Source organism: Syngnathus typhle, linkage group LG21 (genome assembly GCF_033458585.1).
Source record: "Syngnathus typhle isolate RoL2023-S1 ecotype Sweden linkage group LG21, RoL_Styp_1.0, whole genome shotgun sequence".
Lineage (NCBI taxonomy): Eukaryota > Metazoa > Chordata > Actinopteri > Syngnathiformes > Syngnathidae > Syngnathus > Syngnathus typhle.
Window position 1 is genome coordinate 3959062 of NC_083758.1, and position 16944 is coordinate 3976005.

General features: G+C 41.5%; 1 protein-coding gene across 4 annotated transcripts; it reads right to left on the reverse strand.

Annotated features, from left to right (window-relative positions):
* Positions 1–761: 761 nt before the first annotated feature.
* On the reverse strand, positions 762–16619 carry rassf8b (Ras association domain family member 8b). 4 transcript variants are annotated; one of them, XM_061269311.1, is made up of 11 exons: positions 15492–16619; positions 14463–14550; positions 9621–9788; positions 8125–8475; positions 7856–8052; positions 7536–7739; positions 7361–7435; positions 6780–6902; positions 6223–6358; positions 5723–5829; positions 762–1198 (listed from the first exon to the last, which is right to left on the reverse strand). In XM_061269311.1, exons 3-10 carry the CDS (start codon positions 9730–9732, stop codon positions 5729–5731), a joined length of 1299 nt encoding a protein of 432 aa, XP_061125295.1. In that variant the 5' UTR covers positions 9733–9788; positions 14463–14550; positions 15492–16619; the 3' UTR covers positions 762–1198; positions 5723–5728. The 4 variants fall into 4 exon arrangements, with proteins under 4 accessions (XP_061125295.1, XP_061125292.1, XP_061125293.1 ...); XM_061269308.1 differs by lacking the exon at positions 762–1198 and having other exon boundaries at positions 4565–5829; XM_061269309.1 differs by lacking the exons at positions 762–1198; positions 14463–14550; positions 15492–16619 and adding an exon at positions 14210–14367 and having other exon boundaries at positions 4565–5829.
* Positions 16620–16944: the final 325 nt, after the last annotated feature.

Here is a 16944-nt window from a genome sequence, read left to right on the forward strand (position 1 = left end):
CAACTCCAAATCCCAATCTCAGCCTGTTAGCCATCCCCCGGCTTTAGTTTAGCTGGCGGAGTGACTGACAGTCGGCTGATTGGGGAGCTGCGGATTCCGGTGCCCTCCAGTCCGATCGTGGAGGGATTGGACCAATTACCGCTCAAGGGCACGGAGACGAGGCGCGCCGGGGTTGCTTGTACCCTCGGCCCCGGTGTGTTGGCGCGAGGGATGCGGGAGGGAAGAGATTACAGGAACTCCATCAGCATGGGCAGGTTATGTTCCGACATAATTGGGTGGAAAAAGTCGTCAGTGTTGAGAAGGGAATAAACCAACAAGGAATTGCCAAATAGCACGGTCAGCGTTTTTTGGGGGCTTTTTGTTATCAGGCCATAAATACAAACAGACTAAATTAATTAAGCCTATCAAGCGAAATACTTGAGATTATCATAATTGTGTAACTATCTAATGCTTCTCCTTTTGGAAATGCAATGCCAAGAATCTCTATCATCAGAAGATGCCTTTGAAACTTCCCCATTTCAGTAAAAAAAAAATTATATATATATATTTAAATTTATTTGATTACCGTAAATTTCGGACTATAAGTCGCGGGTTTTTTCATAGTTTGGGTGGGGGGGGGGTTGACTTATACTCATGAGCAACTTATATACATATATATGTTTTTTTTTCACTTTTTTGGGCATTTTATGGCTGGTGCGATTTATACTCCGGTGCGATTTATAGTCCGAAAATTACGGTATATGGATTAGAAATGCATTCATCAGCTTCAACTAAAAATCTTTATTAACTGTAGGTGATAAAGGTGCGCTAACATTAGCCATAAAATGGTAACGTTAGCGAAATATGCTAAAAATAGGTACAAATAATCAGCGTCTCATTATCCACATCATTTTATACCATTCCTGACTCTTGAATTTTAATAAATGCACATTTTAGATTGCACAATACACTTCAGAACACACAGAAATGGGTCCAATTCTGTTAGCAGTGCATTTTTACGCAAGCTAATGACTTCCGTTTACAGTAATAACGCTGTATTTGGGTCAATATACAGTATACTTTGTAGCCAAGGATATTCATGTATTTACTGCCACTTTTGCATTATGTATGTGCACATGCGTGTGTGTGTGTGTGTCTTCTTCCAAATGATGTCTTTCATCTCTCGACTTCAGATGCTGCCGTCACCTTCTTCCATTATCTGGCAGGATGAAGTGTGACACACAAGGCAGATTGTGTTGAGAACAAAGGACAAGGATTCACCAACACACACTCACACACACAGACACACACACACACACAAATTCTGTGGTTGGAATGATCCTGACAACAGAAAACGATAAAGAACCATTTTCACGAGTTCAAGGAACAATTGGAGGATACAAAGGGTGTTCAGTTATAAAAAAAAAAAAAAACTAAATTAAAATAAAAAAAGAGCAAGCACATCTGTCGCGGTGCCTTCAAGGACTTCAAATGGTTCCAGTGGAGCTGCCTGCTGCTCGCTGGCCAAAAGCAGCAGACTGCGGCTGAGCTCAGAGAATATGTCCGCAGCCTATAAAGAGATGCCAGGAAAACCCCTCTGAGGATTTTTTTTTTTTTTTAAGAAGAAATCTAAATCCAGTCTGTGTGCAGTGCAGGGGGGAGTGGGGGGGACTTGCAATTCACTGAAATCAAAGCTACACCATTCCTTGGCAAAGTAGAAGAGCATGGATGAAACTGGATTTTGACAAAACTGTGCTTATCCCACATCAGCTGTGGAAATTCAAAAAATCTTTCCAAATACATTTTGAGCGCATCAAAACAGCATTGTATTAAAGCATAAGTAAGTGTTGAAAAGCTTTCTGAGTGCATTTTACCAGCCGGTCATAATAGGAGTCCATAACACTAATGTTGTTTTGCTGAAAGGGTGCTATTTAGTATTTTATGCAGCACTGAAAATATGGAATATCAAATATTATTTAGAAGAAAAGCATTCTGGTTTTCCTTTAAAGAAAAAAAAGCTTGCTATTTTCCTAGTCTTAGGGATGTTATAAAACATCTGCTATTTTCCTTTAAATATTTATGAGAGTAATGTTTAAAACATTTATTTTCCTCGCCAACCATCTTCAGAGGGACTCAATATGATTTTATGACTGCATGTCTCAATGCCCATTGACATTGTGCTGCTCCTGGTGTTTACACACCTTGGCCACTAGGGGTCAGTAAAATATAGCCATACATAATACACACAGAAGACTTTCAAAACTAGGTCGTTTTTCGCTGGGGATCGGGTAGCAGATGATCTCGTAGTAATAAGCAGCAGTTATAATTTATAAGGATAAATGGAGGCTGGGCGTCTAATCCAGAAGGGAGACACAAATTAGTAAAAGATAAAATTAATATTGTGGACAAAGATGGATGGCCGTGCATCACAGGATATCCGCAGCCCTCGTTACAAAGCTCATCAGATCCCTCAGCGTGCCCCGTTTTTCTTTACTACGCCGACGAGGGGCATCGGGGTGGACGTTCCGCCGTGTTTGTATTACACCGGCGCAATCAAGATGCCTATTAGCTGCTGTCACAGCTCGCCCGTAAGTGAGAAACGAGCTTCAGAAAAGTGATAAATGGATAGCGCGCTAGCTATTTCCCATGCTGTCGTTAGGCCAAGGGTGTCAACAGCGAAGAGCAAGGTGTCCTCTCTATCGGGATCTTAATGAGAGGCGGGATATGGCGCACCCCCCTAAAAAAGATCACCCCGACGATGGTGAGACGGCTTCATTAAGCGCACTATGGTGCTGTCACTCCTGGCAAAGGGGCGAGGCGGCCGAAGGGACGGCAAACAACAACACTGTAATAACGTTGACATTTAAAATAGGCTTCGGGTATCATATCCAATTTCTCCCTGTGCACCCTTAATTCCCTTTTAATTGCTTTGCCGTGCTGGTCGCCGAATAAGGCTGTCTCTCTTCATTTATGAGCATGAGGGGACGGGGGCACGGTGTGTTTGTGTGTTGGCGGCGGGGAGGTGTGTGTATGTGTGTGGGGGGTTCATCGACTAAATGGAGGCGCTGCCAAATTGCACTGCCAATGCAAAGATAATTGGTAGCCCGTCCAAACTAAATCAAACACTTTATAAAAGAGCTTTGATGAAACACTGTTGGAGAGCCAACTCTATTTGATGGCAGTAATTAAAAAATTAAACAGTGATTGGGACGAGATGAATAATTAATGATCATCAAGTTGCAAAACACTGTTGTCTTAAAGGTGGTGACTTGAATGGCAATCGATTCGATAATAAGCGGAATCTTAAAAAAATACTTTCAGCAAGTCACAAAACATTATATATTTAGATTAAAACGATTGCGCTAAACTCGATTCTTCGATCTCGTCTCGGCTCACCACCAGTTTTATGAACTTCATTCCACAACTAGGTGTTTTCTGAGTTTGGTCATGTGATGTTCGGAAGCTGAGACGCGATTGGCTGCAATGTGAACTCCAAGTGATGTCATAATCAGTCGACAGCAAATAACAAAATGGCCGCCTTCTGAGACGGATAAAAATGGGTGGATTTTGCTGCTCAATTCATTCTCCACATACACAATATTAATCAAAAGACTCATGTTAAGACAAGCATATAATTTCGACGTGGCTTCTCCTTTAAATTCATCAAAAATCCCTTCCCGAAGCTTTTTTTCTTGCTCCCTCGCTAACGCAAAGTTTTTTCGCTGTCAATCCCGTGCTCGGTTGAGTGACGGCGCGGCTCATGCGCGCAACTTGGCATCTCCCGAGTTACTTTTATCCAGCAAAAAAAAAAAAAAAAGCGTGCTGGTTAATCAAAGCCCGTCATTTCCATAATTCATGGATGCCCATCTGCTTGCCACATCCTCGCCTGCCCGGTACGGGGATAAACATATTCAGGAGAGGGGGCCGAGGGGCTATTTAATGACAGTGTCAGCCAGGCCATACACACACACACCACAGCGTTATCCATCTTCATTGTAAACACGGTAATGCAATCCATCTAATGAAGCAATATTTGCCCCGCAAGTCAGAAATTACTAATTGATTTGATGGGTTTCTATGTATTGACATCCTAGAAGCTATTTGGCTCCACATCCATCACACTTACGAGGACATCGAAGTTCCCATGTCTCAATCGCGTGATGTTGCTTGGATATATATAGAAAAACATGTCATAGCTTTTTACCTTTTGGTGCCACAAATCAAGAGTTTGTTGAGGTGACACGGTCACAGATGCAATCCGAGGCCCTATGACCCCTTCATAAAAGTATGAAACCTGGACAGCTAAGTGTGATGGGCAAAGTTTTGTTGCCCAAGTCGCGAATTGAGCCAGCTTTTGTTTACGTTCTTGACCGAGAACTGTTGTTCGCTCGGAGATGCCATTAAAAATTAAGTTGTTTTCATCCATTGTCCACCAGATTGCTGTTTTCGCCTCATCTGGTCCGGTCAACAAAAAGGTTAGATCATGTCTAGACACTTTCAAGACCCACAAAACCTTTCTTGGCGAGATGACTACATCCCCCGATATAACTACATCTTGTCGAGCTCAGGCAATATCAAATCAATCTTCGTATGGTATTTGCAAATTTTATTAAAAATTAATATCCATGGCACAACAGAAACCAACATATACATGTGGAAAAAAACAGCTTCGCTCCGGCTTCATATTTATTTTTTTTAAACATCTTCCAAAGTAAAATATTTTGTATTTTTTTTGCATATGATGAAATCTATTCACTGAATGTGTTTTCGACTTTCCCCGCAGTAAGGCATGCCGTTATTCTCTTATTAGTAAATTACATTGTCCCCAGTCAGTCACTACTATGACTACGATACAATACTTGATTTCCCCTAAAGTGGATGCTTTCCCTGGTGTATAAAAAAATACATTCTTCTAACCTTTTATATTATATTTTATCACACTAGCTTTGGTTCATAGTCGACATCTTTTGTTAGAGTAAAAACACTACATTGTCCCTGCATGAGTCATCACGAGAGACACGGGATGCAATTTGATGCATATTTTTTTTAAAAGCGTTCAAAAAATGTAGTCTGTATAATCTTGACTTTGCTACCACCTAGTGGCCAATCTGGGATGTTCACGCCTCCAGGGTAAAAATGCCTTTAGTCATCATCAATCACTCTCGTTTCTGAACTCGAGGATGAAGTGTTAAGATTGAGGGAAGAGGGAGAAAAAAAAAAAACTGAGATTAATGGATCTCAGGCTTTGCAAACCTAACTGGAGTGAAACGAAATCTTTGATGCACAACAGAACCAATCATTTTCCTGGTTGCCTCCATTTTTCTTCAAGCTTCAAATCAATACAAAATAAAACTTGACGGTTAAGAATTCCCCTGAATTGGTGTGAAAACTTTTTTTTTTCCAAAACCATGTGACTCTAGCTACCTCGAGTTCACTTGATGTGCGCTTTCCACGCATCACAATAAGGCAATCAAATATATGACAATGGTTGTGCATGCCCGTGCGTATATGCATTGTTGACATCCTGATAGATTTCTCTAATGATGGTTTTTAGCATTCCGATAGAAAAAAAAAAAACATTCCTGTAGTCAACAAAAATACATCTGCTGGCCTTACTTGTATGTCTTTGTTTGTATATACAGTAGTTGAATAGATTAGATAGGAAAAGTGACATCACAAAGGTAGCCCAGAAAAGATGAAGTAGAGTTCCACTTGAGTGACATCAGTAATGTCTATGTGTTACCGGTTTTCAAACGTAGATGCCTTCGGGGTTGAATCCGGAGGTGGTGGTGCTCTGCAGGGAGCGTAGGTCGCTGGGTAGGAGACGTCTCAAAGAGCTGCAATCTTCCTCTGCAAAAAAAAAAAAAAAAAAGTGTATTTCAAGAAAGATCCTATGAAAGTTGAACGGCGGTGTGTAATTTTGTTTGGATGTTAGCACCGGATTTGCCACATAATTATAATCGACATTGTAATACCGCATATGTCCACAGGGTGGCACTGTGCACACATGGATGGTAATCTCCATTTTAGCGAGAAAAGTCTTTATAGCGGTGATTCGTTTGATTACCGCCTAAAAAAATGTCCACTTAAAAAACACTTAGCTCTGAAATATGCCAGACCGACCCCTAAGAAAAAAAATCTTAGCTCCGCGTGTGCTGTGAAATTGTTTTTAATTGTGTAATAGTGCAAGTCATTGGCTTTTCCATTTGTTATATGTCATTTTTTGTCACGTTTGTTACATGCCATTGTTGTTGTCCTCGTCTCCTGTAGGTTGCTGAGCCGGCAGTACGGTGACCTTAGTGCCTGTCTGCTGAATGAACTGCTGGAGATTGACCTGGCGAAGCTCTTTAGTCAGCTGCTTCAGCTCCTGCTCCTTCTCCTAGAAGAAGAACAAAACCTACACGTCAGTGATGTCACAGAGTCCATAACCTAGTTTCAAAGTTAGTTGTGCAAGTACAGGCAAGGGATTGCAGATTTGTCTCAGCCTCTAATAAGGCAAAGAATGCCCAAGCATCCCCCACACACCTCCCTCCTTCCCTTCTCTCATTATGACCTCACACCCAGCGGGACCTCGTGTACATCGAACGCTTTGAATCAAGTGCGGCGAAGAATCCGTCGGAGGCTTCCTGCAAACCGGAGATTGAACTTGCCTTCCCTGTCCGCGACCTAATGAGCTTAGATTTGCACGGTTCCACTCGGGCATGGGAGGACGGGGATTTCCGACCCCCCCCCTCGAGCATCTTCCTCAAACTTTGTCTTTGTGCCAGATGTGAAAGCGCTTCACAGTTTGGGCCGCAGACCTGGAGTCTCTTGCCGGACTGGCCCAGGGAGCGTTCCAACGCCCTGCAGCCGTTCTCCAGGCGAGCCGTGTGTTGGCTCTGCACGTCCAGCTCCGTTGTCAACGTATCCAGTTCGGCCTCCGCCTGAAAGAGAGCAATTTTGCGGGCCAGGAAAAGCAACAAAAAAAAAAAAAACATTTGGATTACTACAGAATTGAACACAGTCGTCCCTGCATATGAATGGATTGAGTCATTAACATTCATGAATTATTCACTGGAAAAAGTCATAGTTCCTCCTTGTTTCTCAGTTTTATGATAATCAGCAAAAAAGAAAAACAGTTGAACCTCGGGAGGATAAACAGTTCGGATTATGAATTAATGTATTTCATATTAATTGGACTTTGTTTTAGCTAGAATTGATTATTGTGTTAGATTCACTTATTGCATGCTTTTTTTAATTAAAAAAATACAGGGAAAGAGAAGACCATGACAAAATATTTGTATATTAGATTGCAATCACAATATCGTAAAAAAAAAAAAAGATTATTTTTCAAAATGGTTCAGCCATTTTATAGTTTTTTGCACGGTCGAATTTATTTTACCTCTTCCTCATTGATCATGTGACTCAGTTCGTCGTCCTGCAACAGCCGTTCTTGCTCCAGGCTGCTCTCCATGCTCTAAAAACACAAACGACATGGAAAAGTCTTTTTTTTAACTTTAAAAAAAAAAAAAAATGAAAGTAGCATATTTTCCATCACAGGCACTCCATAAAAGAACCTGAATGCGTGCTAAGTATTCCGAAAGATCGGCCTCGCAGTCATGAACGCGGGCCTGCAGCTCGGCCAGCTGTTGCCGGAGTTGCCGCTCGCTCTCCTGCTCGATACGCAACTCGTTCTGCCAGAATTCCTCCTCGTCCATCTCGGCGTCGTTCCTCCTCACCTGCTGCTCCAAAAGCAGCAGCTCCTCTTCCAGGCTTCCTTCCTGGTGGGTGGAAAATGAATTCAACTTAGAATAAAACGATGGTAATACTATTAAAGACACCCGCGGTTGAGTTGGTTGCCAGGCAACACGGGCTGCTGATGAAGCCCCAACCTCACCTCGCCGGCCTCCTCCCATTCCCGCAACTCGGCCTCGCAACCCAGCAAGCGGCTTTCCAAAACCTGCAGTTTGTCTCTCTGCAACCGCACCAGTCTGCTCAGTTCTCGGGCCGGACTGCCCGGGATCGAGGAGCTCCCGCCGCCACCTTCGACTCGCTTTAGATTTAAACTCACGCCGCGCTGATGGGTGTGCTTTGCTGCGTAAACACACATAAATGTGGATTGTAATATCATGAACAGACAATACAACCTATTTGTGTGTTAGCTACCTTCCGTGTCTCGGCTTTTTCCAAAAATCTCCCGCAGACCTCTCGCTCCTGCGCTAAGAGTCAGAGACTTGCGTTTGGGCTCCCTCCGCTTGAGCGAGCGATTCGCCGCCGACGGGTGTAGCTTGGCCTGCGGGGGCAGGCTCTGGCGGTAAAAGGCGCGCTCTGACCCGCGGGCTAGCCCGTCCGAGGGGGACCGATCGCTGACGGACGGGCCGGTCCGCTGGAGGATGAGCTGCACGTCGCTGGCGTACTGGCCCCACTTGTTGAGAGAAACCACGGGGTTCTCGAGGGGTGCTAGGTGGCGCTCCGTGTCCCTCCATTTTTCAATCAAGGTGTACCTGCCTGTGCGGCCTGGGACATGAAGAAGAAGCATGTCAGGTGTTGAAGACCAAGATCATTGTCAAAATAGAAATAATGGTGCGTTGAGATTTGGGTCCAATTACCTCTCCCTTATAAAACTTTATACCCGAGGACAAAGTACATATTCTGCATGTAATTAAAATAAAATATTTTTATGTAATATTTAACTAAATATTTGTATATTTTATTGTTGTATATCTTGAGAACCATTCAATATATCGTGTTTAAAATTAAAATCATCTTTGTTCTTATTAAAAGATATAAATCAGATGACAGATAGCTACCGGCTCTTTTCGTTTCGCTTCTCATACTTGAGCGTTGACAATAAACGGTCAAAACGCCCCATCTAATGGCGACCTTTCGCGTTGTTCAACCCTGTCATTTCTTTTTCCATTCCCGGCTATAATAAGTGCACTGTTGAGAACTCTTCAGCTCTAATGTTCCCACTACTTTAAGGTGTAAGAAGGTGGTCTGTATTTCAAAGCAATTCTTCTCCCACTCCCCTACTGCTGCAGTTTAAGGGAGAGGAAAAAAAAAAAAAACACCTTACAGTCAACACCAAAGAAAGGATTTTATAGCGGGGAAATTCCACCTCAACAAAAGGTGGGTACTGGGAACTGAGTTCGATGGTTCACAGCTCTGTGAATTCTCTGTGTGTGTGTGTGTGTGTGTGTGTGCAGATGGAGCGTGGGTGCGAGCAAAAGAGGCACATTCATCACAACAGACGTGCACAAAGTGCCGTGCTGTGGACAAAAAGGCGAAAGCTGCACAATGAACAGTGAGCGCCATAACTCCTGCACCATTGTCACCATTGGAGACCACCAGGAAAACACTATCTTGAGTGTGTGTGTGTGTGGGGGGGGCTGTTTGAAACAAACATGGGGCAGTTTAGGGTGTACAATTGCAACGATTTATAGACTAATAAATGAAACAAGCCAATTTTAAATTAAAGGCAGTTTGCCATCCAATCCAGCAGATGGCGGTGTGCTGAAAAAAAAGGCCTTACATATTTGTGGACTTAAGAGTGTGTTTGAGGTTTACAATCCTGCATTTTCGAAGTGACTTCATTAGTGTGTGATACGAATTCTGCCTAGCAACAAGTGTTTATTTAAACGGGTTGAATCCCTCGGGCTTACCGATGGCTTGAGCGAGCGCGATGACCACTTCCTGACACGTGGTGAACTCGGTGACACCACACACGATACGCTGCACGCCGTCCACCCACACTTTCAGCTCCATGGCCTTCATCAAGATGCCTTCATTCTTCCACACCACTAGAGGGTGCTAAAGGGTAAGCGGCCGTCCTAACAGAGAGAATGAATAGGTCACTTGTATTATATAACAACATTTGACATACAACTGAGTAGAATGATTTTGAAAAAAAATGCAATTGTTATTTTATGTTTTATTTTTATTTTCCTATTTATTTAAACTAACGTCGTAATGGCCTCCCATAGTAAAGGCCTCTTTCCATGCGGTAAAGCTAACAGCAGTTGCATGCACGCAGCTGGAAAGCTATTTCAAACTGCTGACACATGCATCTCGGCGGACTCATTATCAACCTGGCAGGGGCCGCACGCAGCGGTGAGCCGAAGCGCCCGCACGGTGCTTAACGCTCGGGCCTTTTTTTTTTTGTGTGCGCAAACCTAACCAATGTGGATCTCTCCATTGACATGACAGGGGGGGAAGGAGAGTTTTACAATAGGCACATTAGGCATCTGGTGAGAGAGCATTAGCACGCGTTGTGATGATGTGTCGCATTTTCACGAGAGCCATCGAAATGTCGGAGCCGGGTGTTTATTCGGCGGGGAACGTATTTACACATCACAACGTGGCTCTATTGAAGAGGAACAACATGGTGACACGTCTTTCACACATTTATAATATGTACATACACACTTGTGATAAATCATACGTCCAAAGATGGTTTTCAAAACAATTATGCTACCGAATATCTATTTGATTAATCGGATAAGAATTGATGTTATGTTTTTAAAATAACCAACACAAAATTTGCATACTATATAAAGTCCTATTCCTACATTAGGTGTAGGTATTATTTTTGTCCATCGGGGGCGCCAACTTTATTTTATATTATCTGTGACTTTGAAGGTATGTGGCTTTAATGTATGAACGTTTTCTTAATCAGTAGTGATTTAAATGTGATTATTATTGAAGCAAATGAGCCAAATGTTATTTTTAAGTTGTAAAGTCTGATTCAAGTTGAATTCTTGGTCATTTTCGCCGAGTAGTTTTTCAGCATTTGCTTTCATGAAACGTACAAGCAAGGCTCATAGGGAGAAGGCAGCTGTTGTTGAGAGGCAGCTGCTGTTTTTTTTTTTTTTTCTTTTCTTTTGATGAAAAGGCCCTTTTATAGCAACTAAATGGAAAAGACAGCACTAACTTAAGAGTCCCTAATCAAATTTGCTGCGCGACATCACGAGCACTCCAGTGTGCTCCCTTGCGGAAACGACCTTCGATTTTCTCCACTTGTGAATAGCTACGCCCGCGCCCTTAAAGCCACTTTGATGGCGGCCAATGGCAGCCGACGGATAAATAAATCACATGAGACGTGGTAGTGAGTAAACACCGGCGAGCATGCTGCAGCGAGTGTGTGCGTATGTTTCTATTTTGGTGCAGCTTGCTTGTAAATCTACACTCGCACATTGAGACGCGGATAGATGTTTCGGAACCTCAAAAGCTTCCAGCAGTCCTCAAAGCAAATAAAAAAGACGATTGAAGGATGTACTCACTAGCGGGTTTAAAAATGTTTGTGTCTTTAGTGGAGTCATTTTCTATACTATAAAGGAATTTTTAAAATTAATGTGTCAATTTTCTTACTATCTATTTTTTAAATGTTAAAACAGGGTCGATTCCAACACACCAAAAATGTCACACACCATAGTCATTTTCAAAAATGAAAAAAAATAAATAAATAATAAAACATAAATAAATAAAAAGTATTCAATATAAAGAGGAAATGAATAAAGCGAAGCCAATATTTTTCAAAAAGGAAAATCATTTTCAATGTGTCCCTCTGTACATTTATCATTATTAAAAAAGGTTTGCCTAGTGAAAAGAAAAAAAAAAAGGCCACATAAATATAATAACATACAAAATACACACTTTTAAAATAGGTCAATTTTGGTACGTTAAAAACAACGTGTCAATCGGACTCACTGTACATTTGGTTATTTTAGTCCTTCAAATTCAAATCTAACTTGAAAATAGGTCAACTTGACCTGCAACAAAACAGGTGGGTTAAGTCTTTCATGAAGACTGGTCATATTATTAAGTACGCCTGCTTAAAAAATACAACTCCCGTCTGCAGTCATTATGAGGAAAAACAGCCTTAACTTGCACTGTTGGCCCTTTTCAAAGCAATATAAATAAGGTCTACAGGAGTGTCTACTTTATGAGGTGACATTTCCAAAACCTTTTTTTCCCCCTTCTATAATAATGTCAGCCATACTAAATTGTGACATTTATGACTGCCAGGTCAGCACGAGCGGCCAGCGTTTTGGACACAATGGAACGAGCGCAAACTGCAGCGCAGACAAAAAAAAAAAAGACGCTACAAAATAGACAGCTGGACACAAAATCAAGTACTTGGACACGTGCGCTGCCTGCGCGGTGGACGGAGTTAAACTTAGCTGTAACTTCAGTCTCTTCGAGCGTCATTCCCGGGATGCCACAGGAAGGCAGAGCGAGGGAGGAAACAGCGTGTGGTTAGGTTACGCTGCAAATGCTCATATGAGAAACCCGTAAAAATGAGAAATTCCCTTTAAATCATATATTGGAATATTTAACTGACAGTGAAAATCAGCATCTACCAAATATATATATATACAAGCAAATGCGTGCTTTGGGCTTAAGGGTAACATTTAAGAATGTAACTTATGACTATAAATCAAAGCGATCAAAGACTAGCTTAATGCTAACACATAAGGGGAAACACCATAGACAGGCTAATGAATGGCAACAATAATAACGGGCATATATTCATCTAAAAAAAAAAAAAAAAAAAAGAGGTATTATTCTGCCCCTTCATTATCAAGCTAAATACACCAGGAATAATTCATCCTCATTAAAACCACATTACAAAATATTTAGGCCGATTAAGATGGGCACAGTCAAAAAACGAGGATGTCACACATCCTCTCTTTTTAAGGACGGCTTCACTCAAAATAAGCTACGTGCAAACAAAAGAGTCCACTGCGGTGTGTGTGTGTGTCCGCATGGCTAGCTGGCGGCGTGACTGAATGCAAACAATCCGTCGCCATGGCGACACTGCCCCTAAGCCTTTTGTTCCCGGCCTCGCTAGTACAGCACAGATGACTGCATTGATTGGGGGAAAAGTTGACCAAAAACAATTAGGAAAGTAACCAGTGTTTCCTTGCTCCTAAATGCAAATGAGCAACAGAAAATAAAATAAATAGGTAATTTGCTCTGGTGTGAAGTTTAGTTTTCTTCACACAGCAGCATTTTTAAACTGTAATCTGCATGGTTTAAAAACTTCCCCCTCAAAAAGTAAATGCTATCAAAAAAAAAAACGTGGTGAAAGTGGATAAAGCAGAGTAAAGTGAAGATAAAATTGCCGAGAGACTAAAAGCACACCTACCTGAATCTGTGCAGTTTGGAGAGTGACTGAGTCACAAGCAAGCTTCCTGAAATCTTAATTCTTTGTTCTTTCATGGCTTTGATGGCACATTGCGTCCTTTGCATATATTTTTAGACACACATGAAAGGATCAGATTGCCATATTGTCAGTAAAGGAAGATCCCACAACACTTGACCTCATATGAAGGGGAGGGGGTGGGGGGGCATTTTGGCCACGCTAGCACTGACGGAAGATGGCAACATTGGGAATGTTCATCTCAGCAGTTGCTTCAATATAAAAAAAATAAATTAGATTAGATTGACCCGTGTCCCCCCTCCCCCGGACAAGGTATCAATTAATTTGATGGAGGCACTCAGGCCGCCGGTGAAGTAATACGCTGGTGACCTTGTCATTTTCGCTTGGCACACATGGGCTTCAGGTTTATTTCACGCTGTCATGTTCTTCTTTGTCTCCTAGACATGTACTCTTGTTACACAGTGCCCCTAGTGGTCAGACTTAGAAACTATATGAGTGTTTAAATGGAAGTACTTTTGACACTACCGTAAAAAAAAAAAAGTTGTATTGGTGCATCGCTTTCTACCTAGACGGTGTTTTGACCGTGTTGACACTAAACGACACCACGCGGTCTTGTAAGTTCAAACTAATCAGCTTGGTGGAGACAATAAGCCCGTAAGGCTTGAAGCTTAACTCAGTGGGGAGGAGTGTGTGGGGGGGTGTCTGCAAAAAGACACACGCCAACGGAATTAGTTACTCAACACCACTACACTGAATCTTAAAGTTAACGATTGGTTAAAAAAAAAAAAAGCTTCCTTGACTATCTTTTTTAAATGACTACAAACGTATTTGAGGAATCAAGCATTCGGATGCATGTCCTCAACCAAGGACAGATGACATTTTATTTAAAAAAAAGAAAAACAAGCCCTGTAATTTGACTTTTGGGGTCTATAGCAGCACAACAAAAGCTTGCTGCACAAGCAACTCTGCTGTCACGCTAGGGGCATGCAAAGTCAAAAGTATTCAGATGATTACTATTAGCATAGAATAGGTAGGTATTAGCTAATTAGTCACCTTAGGTTAGCTCGGGCCCACCAAAACAGAACATACCTTCTCACAGCATCCCGTTACGCTCACGCATGTTCCCCTCCATGCAGTTTATTTTCCTATGGTTTGCCAAAAAAAAAAAAAAAAAAACGCTCCCCTTGCTCAGGAAAGGCAGCAGGCTACTTTGCGGGGAAAGAGGGGATAGATAAGAGGTGGGGGTGGAGAGAGGGGGGGGGGGGTGTCGTCTGCTGCGGGCCGATGCGCGTCACGCTGCCGCCGCATGTGCATGTAAACACGGCTCGCTCGCTCCACTCACCGGACATCCGACACGGAGCGTTCAGCAGCCGCAGCTCTTGCTCTATCTTTCTCTCTCTCTCTCTGCTGGTGCACGTTGGGGTGGGCGGCTGTGGGATAGAAGGGAGAGGGGGGCTTGTAAATTACGTGGGAACAGAACTGGGGCACTGCAAGGCATGACGGACCTGTTAAAGCTACAGCGACCGCCGCCGCACTGGCCGGGACCTTTTCAACTGAATGCAGTGGCGATAGATGGCGCCCAATTGCATTTTTCCTCGTTTATATCTAATACAGAGCAGGGATATTTTCCAATTTTCACAATTGTTCCCTACATTATATTTACACATTGCTAACCAATATAATGTCTTGAAAATAGCTTTTTTTTTTTTAATTTACCACACTGGCTTTCAATTTTTAATAATTAAAAAAAATAATTAAAAAATACATATTGTTACGTTATTATTTATTGGTGGCCATGATGGTGGTACTTGTTTTGCTGACTTGGTATGAATAAAAAGGTTTGCCTGCTCTCCAGGTGAACCTGTTTGAAAGTATGCAAAACATTCTTCGACTTTGATTATGCAGCATGAAAAAAAGATAACTCCCCTTACATTGCAGCTTTAAGTCAAACTTTCATCGCCGCAACACTGCATAAATATTGAAGACTCATATTATGCACATCTCCAAAATAATTTGCCTCTCCGCGTGTAATTTACAGCTTGGGGATCTCCAATATTTCAAAACTTTCCGTGGACGTGAGCGATGTGTTTATAAGGATGATGTGCTGAAAACATGTTTTATTTATATCTACAGGGAACTAGGAAAGAACTTTAAATCATGTTCTAAAATAAAACCCATTTTTTATTTATTGCTAATTTTCCGGAGTGAGCTTTCATTCTATATACCGTAGCTTTAATTTCACTTCCAATTCAATTTTCATGACATGCTTTCCTCTAAGCTTCCCACATCAACCTTCTTTGAAGAGAATCTGGTCACAAGTCCCTTACAGTAATCTCAGACCAAAGTATTAAAAAGTTGAAAAAACACTCACTTTGTGGTCTTTGGACTGGTTGACCCCTGCCAAACAGCAGGCGTCCCCCCTCAGTCGTCTTTCAATGGTGGTTATGAATTTGGGGCAAGTTAACAGAAGCCCCATTAGACCCAGCAGATGGCGCTATGGTGGAAATAAAAGCTTGTTACTTTAAAAAAACAACACACTGGTAAAATGTTTATAAACTTACCTTTGGATGGACACCATCATATCACAGTTGTTTCCACATGATGGAGAAAGGTTGTAAAACATAAATCTAAAATCTAGGAAACATGCACTCAATATGTTGCTATCCTTTAAATGATTATATTTATCTTGATTTTATTCCCACATATATTCTCATTGTTTTCTTCTTTGAATACTTCAAGCTAATTTTATTCCAATTCAAAGGAATAATTGACTACCATTTTGACAAATGATTCACTTTTAGTCACTATGGCTAACCTACCAGGTAGCTAATTTTCACAAGAATTAGCCAAATTAGCATTTGGACATTAACAGAAGGAAAACAGGCTAATTAACTAAGAACCAGTCAACTTGTTTTGAAATTTTAACATTTTTTATCCCCCCCCTTTTCACAATTTACATGTAAAATTGTCACAGTTAGCCAGTCTAGCTTACTAAGCTAACTAGACATTAGCCTCCAATAAGGCACAACAGGGTTGTTCTTCATTCCCCAAATTCTTGAGGGATCAAGTGGGTTCAAAAGACACGATTCCTTGGAAAAATTTCCTCCCATTTCCCCCCACACATTTTCGTTTTTGTTCCCCTAGTGTCTAGACTTCATTAGCTGAGGATGAGCCTCTCCCATGTAAGCCGTACTAAAGACAACGAGGCCGATTGTTCAAACGGATTTTGGACCCTACGCAGCTTTTCCATCGCCTTGCGCTAGAAATTGCACACACTGCACTGAAATAGCTCTGAAACACACACACACACAAAAAGCGAATTAAGAGATGATTAAAAGTTGACTGGAGCGAGTTCCGCAAATAGAAAGGCTGAAAGTTTAATCAGAGTGTTAAAGCACTTCAAGCATATGGGATTCAGGGGAATTTATGCATCACAAGTTTTAGGCCGCTTGGGGACAAATTGAAGGACGCAAAAAAATGTAACTTAATTAAAAATGGTGCAATACTGCTCTCTAGAGGATCCAAAACCAATGACATGCACTTGAATTGAAAATAAATAAATATTGTATTCACCTTTCAAATAATTTCTTTTGAATACAAAGACGAGTAATCTATATAAATGTGTTTGCTAGTTCAAATTCTGACCTTTTCCCTATTGTTATTCAATATGATTTATTGAAAGAACACAACTGGCATTCACTGTCACTTACATAATTGGGTGCTTTGGCATTTAACAATGACATTAAGAGCTCGACTGTTTTGGTGTAAATCTCGAGATGCCGGCTTGATTTTAGTTGCATGATATAATCTTTACGTTACTTTTT

Bases quoted from the DNA above. Each gene is read 5' to 3' on its own strand.
- rassf8b (XM_061269311.1), bottom strand. From the start codon at position 9,732: ATGAAGGCCATGGAGCTGAAAGTGTGGGTGGACGGCGTGCAGCGTATC. The intron at 8,053-8,124 runs GTAGCTAACACA...GTGTTTACGCAG, and splicing joins AAAAAGCCGAGACACGGAAG to CAAAGCACACCCATCAGCGC. The intron at 6,359-6,779 runs GTCTGCGGCCCA...TTCTTCTTCTAG, and splicing joins AGTCCGGCAAGAGACTCCAG to GAGAAGGAGCAGGAGCTGAA.